Source organism: Priapulus caudatus, unplaced genomic scaffold (assembly GCF_000485595.1).
Source record: "Priapulus caudatus unplaced genomic scaffold, Priapulus_caudatus-5.0.1 Scaffold286, whole genome shotgun sequence".
Classification (NCBI taxonomy): Eukaryota; Metazoa; Priapulida; class Priapulimorpha; order Priapulimorphida; family Priapulidae; genus Priapulus; species Priapulus caudatus.
This window is the reverse complement of record NW_014577347.1, coordinates 61,627-68,141: the sequence shown is the minus strand read 5'-3', so window position 1 is coordinate 68,141 and position 6,515 is coordinate 61,627. Positions and strand designations below refer to the sequence as shown.

Genomic DNA, 6,515 nt, shown 5'->3' with positions numbered 1-6,515 from the left:
GACAGAAATGGGGAAAAGCGAGAGAGAGAGAGAGAAGAGAAGAGAGAGAGAGAGAAAGAAACGAGAGATAGAGAAAGTGAGAGTGAGAGTGAGAGTGACTCAATTCAACATGTAGTTCACAGCTTGGTATATCAACACTCAATACCCGCAAAAAACTAATTACGCTCCTGCGACGCCAATCGACACTCATTGGTATCGTGCGTCGGTGGCCGTCCCCGCGCCCCGCCAAGCCCTCACCCTGGATGCACTTGAGAGATCGCGCAGGTTGAAGACGTAGTGCGACTTGGCAGGGTCGTAAGCAGGTCTGTTGACAATGCGACTGTAGATGTCGCACGGCTGCAAACGATCGGCTCGGCAACATACTGCTTCCGAGTGTGGCAGAACTCAGCAAGAACCTCGGCAATTATTGGCCATGCAAGAAGAGAAGAATTCTGTCAGTAGTAGTAGCAGCAGCAGTATGTAGTAGTATTAGTAGTAGGCAGCAGGCAGCACAGGCGAGCAGGGCAGCATGCAGTAAGCAGGTAGGGCAGTAGCAGTAGGGCAGTAGGCAGTTAGGCAGTAGTAGTATAGTAGCAGTAAGCAGCAGTAGCAGCAGTAGTACGTGGCAATTCGATGATGTAGTCGATTCACACTACACCCACCATAAATTATTTAGTCTGCAGAGTTATATCTCAGTCCGGCCGACGGTAATCAGAACATGCCAGAAAACCGGACAACCGAGCGCACACTGGATTTCTCGCCACGCACCAGGTGGCGCACGAGGCAGAACAATCGTAATATCCTTATATAGGGGAGAAAGTGAACATAAAGAAAGCCCATTCAATTTACATTACTCAACCATAACTACACATTACACACACTACCGACCTCGAGATAAAAAACTGAATAATCCAATTTAGAATCGCGTTCCATTTCTCATCATGCTCCCTCAGTTTGCTGGTTCAGCATATATTTAACAGACTCGACCTCATTTTCTGGCCACGGCGCTAAATGACAAGTAAAACACACACCAGGATGTCTTCCAGAAGAGTTTGTTCCCTGTCGACCCCAGCCAACCAAAGTCTTGATACTGCCAGGCAGGCCAGCTCCATGGGAGCTGGGAGCGCTATTCTAGGCTAGGCTCATGTTGAGATCATCGACAAATTATGACCATTTTCTTTCCAATCGGCGGCCGCTGCAAACACACACGAGAAATCTTAATTTGATAGAAATCTCATCGGCAACTATGTACGCCGTGTTCACTTATATATCGCTTTATATATACATGATATGATATACTTATACTTAATGATACTTATACTTAATAACTATACTGTAGCTTTATATTGCTATTATTATTATATAATATATATATATATATTATTATTATATTATATATTATTATATACTTGTACTTATATATATATACTTATTTACGCAATTGTATAATCACTTAATTATGCTAATTATGTTATGGTTAATTTATTTGGCCTGTACCGAGAGCGTCTTCCTGCGTTCTGCGCAGCTTCGACTCATCATCTCTGCGTCTGATGGAGTTGTTTGTTGCCATGAGAAATTGATTGTAGAGAAGGGATGTACCGCGACCGCTCAGCTAAATCTGTCCAGCATTTCTCTGCTATCACTGACTACAATGGACACACATACACATATTAAATAATTAGTATTACTCACAATGTCAATCGAAACCACACAGTCTCTTAAAATAATCTCACTTCTCTTGTCGATAATGAAAAAACCTCCCGGGAACAACATTAATTCATGGACATGAGATAGGTGGATAAACTTTGCACCATTTTATATTCATCTTACACGATGAATTAGGATTTTTCTGGGAACTGTGTCGCTCAGTACAAATCTCTAATCATCTCAATCTCTCATCGAAAATTACTCTAGGAACAACATTAATCATGATATAGGAAGAGGAAACTGAAATTTCCATATTAATTATGTGTCTCAGGAAGTTTTTACTAGGAGCTGTTTTGGGCTTCCAGACATCAATCATGCAATAAGAATCGCAGACACCTGCAGGGTTACGCTAGGCCTTCTGTCACCCTGTGGCGATCGGTGCAACATCAATCAAGGCTTCGCACAAAAGTTGAAGGCCTTGTGCGCAGTCCCAAGTTCGAGAATAACCGCCGACGCTAAGATGACACAGAAGCGTAATAATTGACAAAATGTCATTCGTCATTTGTCAAATGACATTTGGTCATTATAGATTATACGGCGTTTTAGATGTTCTATCGTAAAATCTGCGACGTTTGATCGTCCTTGATTGACGCGGCGTTAGAAAGCTAACTGACCTATGCCGACGCCGGGGTGGTGCCGGTGAACAGCACGGAATCTGTTGACGGGCAGAGCAGGCTTCTCCATGAGGAACCGTAGCGCCACGTGTCCATCGTCGCAACCAGCGATGTTGAAAAGAACGGAACGTCGCAGGGTCGTAGCGGAAGTGGTGGGCTAGCGATGGCTCCACAAGCTCACATGCGCCTGGCGTCTCGAGAGTCGACGTAGTAGCTCCAAAGTCGCAGGCCCGAGGCATCTTCATGGCAGCGTTAAAACGTTGTTAGGTTGTGGCGAGATACTATAGGCGTTAACGTTTATAGCGGAGATATTCTAAACATGCGTTTGTTAAAATAAAAGTATCAATGTCATTGTTGTGCGAGCATAACTAGCCTTAACCTTTATATCAGAGATATTCTAGCAAATCGTGTTTTAAAATAAATTACAATGTCAATTTGGTTGTTGTGAGCTATGGACCTTGATACTTATATATGAGAATAATCTCGCGCTCTGGTGTTTTGAAATTTTCAGTGTCGATCTGCTCAAACCCAAGTACAATTTTTGAACAGCATAATACTACAAGCCATTTTAACCTAAATCAGGCATTATAATAAGCATACCAATAGAAATATGGTCTAACTTTATGTGAAACCTGATCAGCTTCAGATATTATGCAATGAACGTAAATGTCTATATGATAACTGTTTTTCGTTGGCACACTGGCACACGTGGGTACATGTAAACTTTCAGTGACTATTATCTGGCACACTGGTACACGTGAACTCGGGTCAAGTGCACAATAGCATACATACAGGGACAAATACATTAGTATATTATCTATAGCATAAATAACCCGATATACGGTTCGACAGACCATCATCTTGACATCCATCTATCTGTGACATACTTTCAATACCATTCAATATATGCTTTATATTACAAATGAATGATTTGAGTAGAATGTCTCTAAACAAAGATATCAGCAATCTAATATCAACATGTAAGCCATGGAGTGGTGTGTCTTCTCCCAATACCTGTGTATCAGTGAAAAGGAACACTGTGTTCTCATTCTTAACACCCGTGGCAAAGTAAAGTTTCTTCAGATCCTCGTGGAACGCTGAGTAGTCGTAGCCTCTGCAGAGCTCGATCTGGAAGCAATTGTAGCCACATATGTGACTGGCCAGTCTGCAAAATAGATCCATGCATGTGCACATTATTATTAATATTATTATTATTATTATTAAATCTTTATTGCATGTAATTCAAACACAAATATATGTAGTGAAGTCGGTCTTTTTCACGGAGAAAAAATCTCATAGATGCAATAGTGTTGAGCAGTTAAAATAATAACATTTCTGAGTAATACGTACGGTACAAAACAACGCTATACAATATGAGACATAACTACTATTACAGTGTATTAGTGCATATACACATGATTACAGCTACAGCTTTTACAGCTATTACTATAATAATACAGCTATACATACACACACCAACAATTATACAGCAGCTCTAATCACCAGACGAACAAAGAATAAATATTTTAATGATATCGTCTTCCTGACAGGTATACACAATTTTTAGATGTACACCTGTGTTGAGCACTATACCTGGTAAGTGATTGTTTTCCTGTGCCGCCGACTCCCACCAGCAGAGCATTGCCTCTCTCCTGTCGTATCATGCGAGCAATTCGAGACACGTGTTCTATTGCATCGAGGAAGAACACCAACTTCATCTCCTTGGACGATTGCATGTTGAAGTCATCCAGATTCTAAGTAAAAATATATTCATATTATAGAAATGCCGACAGTTGAATACTTACTACCCAAGTACACTGAGTTTTTTTTTCATTTCAAATAAATTCTTCAAAACTCATTAATCAAATTTCAATACCTAATCCCATCCACAAAACTCGTTCATTTCTTTACCTGAAACGTATGAATATATTCCAAATATAGAAGCTTAGTAACTCATACTAGTTTGCTATTCGATCGATATATCACCGAAGAAACGCTCTCTGAAGTGTCTGACTATCAAAAGCTGTCAAGCCCGTTTATCACCGATTTATTAACATAATTAGCCATAATTTAAGTGATTATACAATTGCGTAAATAAGTATATATATAAAGTACAAGATATTAATAATATATAATATAATAAATATAATATATATAATATATAATAATAATAGCGTATAAGTACAAGTATAAGTATATTAAGTATATTAAGTATAAGTATATATATCATTTATATAAGCGATTATAAGTGAGGCACGGGTACATATTGCGATGAAATTTCTATTCAAATTAAGATTGCTGTGTGTGTTTTGCAGGGCCGCCGATTGGAAAGAAAATGGTCATATTTGTTGATGATCTCAACATGCCTAAGCTAGATACGTACGGCTCCCAGCCTCCCATTGAGCTGCTGCGGCAGTATCAGACTTTGGTGGCTGTACGACAGGGACAAACTCTTCTGGAAAGACATCCTGGTGTGTGTTTTACTTGTGCATTAGCGCCGTTGGCAGAAATGAGTCGAGTCTGTTAAATATAGCGAACCAGAAGTGAGAGCATGATGAGAAATGAACGCGATTCTAAATTGGATATAATCAGTATTTTATTCGAGTCGTGTATAGTGTGTGTAATGTGTAGTTATGAGTTGATAATGTATTAATGATGTGGCTTCTTATGTTCACTTTCTTATGTAGGATATTACGATCTGTTCTGCCTGTGCGCCACCTGGTGGTGGGAGAAATCCAGTGTCGCCTCGGTTCGTCCGGTTTTTCGGCATGTTCTGCATACCGTCGCCGACTGAGAATAACCTGAGACAAATATTTATGGTGGGTGTGTGTGAATCTCTACATCAATCGAATGCCACTACTACTGCTGCTGCTACTGCTGCTGCTGCTACTGCTGCTGCTGCTACTGCTACTGCCTACTGCTACTGCTACTGCTACTACTACTGCTGCTGCTGCTGCTGCTGCTGCTACTACTATACTACTACTACTGCTGCTGCTACTACTACTGCAGAATCGTCATCTTCTTGCAGGCAATAATGGGAGGATTCTTGGCTGAGTTCTGCCACTCGGTGAAGCAGTGTGCCGAGCCGATCGTGTCTGCAGCCGTGGACATCTACAGTCGCATGTCGACAGACCTGCTACCGACGCCCGCCAAGTCTCACTACGTCTTCAACCTGCGCGATCTCTCCAAGTGCATCCAGGGTGAGTGCTGGGGGGGGGGATGGCCAACTACCCGCGTAGCCAATGAGCGTGATGGCCTCATAGAGCATCAGTTCTGCAGTACTTGCAGTGGTGATATACCAAGCTGTGAACTACATGTTGAATGAGTCACTCTCACTCTCACTCTCACTTTCTCTATCTCTCTTTCTTTCTCTCTCTCTCTCTCTCTCTCTTTCTCTCTCTCTCTCTCGCTTTCCCCATTTCTGTCTCTCTCTCCTATCTCTCTCTTTCTCTCTCTCCTCTCTCCTCTCTTTTCTTTCTTTCTCTTTTCTCTCTCTCCTCTCTCTTCTCTCTCTCTTTCTCTCTGCATGTGAATATAATTGATTTGATTTGCTGTGTGTCTGATCTTCCTCAGGAATCCTACAGGTGGTGCCAGCAGTCATTAAGACCCAGCCAGCAGGTATTTCGACTGTTCTGTCATGAGGCGCAGCGAGTGTTCCACGATCGACTCATCGAACACAACGACAAATCCTACTTCACTCCCTGCTCACCGAGATGGCCTCCCGTCACTTCAACCAGTATCGAGGCAAGCGCGTCAAAAGTCGTTACAGTTTACTAATCAGAGAAGTAAGATAGTATCGATAGATAAGAAAGTATAGATATATGAATGGTTCATGTCAATGATGCAGTAGTTGAAACTGGATTTGTGATTGCATTGTGCTTTGTTATATAGCAATTTTGAATATATTAAATGATTGAGTGTACATGTGTTAAAGGTTAATGGTACTAATGAAAAAGAGGGGTTCAGCAGGCCTTTCTTAGCAGATCTGTAAAAAGGAATTGTAACTGCACTAATATATTCCATTTTATATAGTAACATATTACCTCTCTGCGCTTCTTGGGGACGCTATGTGCGTGCGTGCGTGCGTGTTTGATATCGATGTTTTTGGTTCTCGCCGTACATGGAAGACCGTAGAAGCTGAGAGCTTTGCTAAGACTCCGATCATCTTCGGGCGACTTTATCAAGATAGGCGCGGCCAAGGCAGACCGCGCTGTA

The 6,515-nt window shown here is 41.5% G+C and overlaps 2 protein-coding genes across 2 annotated transcripts in view; one reads left to right on the top strand and one right to left on the bottom strand.

Annotated features, from left to right (window-relative positions):
- Positions 1-6,515, bottom strand: part of LOC106808562 (dynein heavy chain 6, axonemal-like) — an 88,968-nt gene that overhangs the window by 39,159 nt on the left and 43,294 nt on the right. The window contains 3 exon segments of the mRNA XM_014811324.1: positions 3,315-3,465; positions 3,894-4,054; positions 5,461-5,603. Coding sequence (XP_014666810.1) covers positions 3,315-3,465; positions 3,894-4,054; positions 5,461-5,603 — 455 coding nt within the window.
- Positions 4,621-5,966, top strand: LOC106808566 (dynein heavy chain 6, axonemal-like). The gene is made up of 4 exons (XM_014811328.1): positions 4,621-4,771; positions 4,988-5,119; positions 5,329-5,500; positions 5,874-5,966. The coding sequence occupies exons 2-4, from the start codon at positions 5,069-5,071 to the stop codon at positions 5,939-5,941; spliced, it is 291 nt and encodes a 96-aa protein (XP_014666814.1). The 5' UTR covers positions 4,621-4,771; positions 4,988-5,068; the 3' UTR covers positions 5,942-5,966.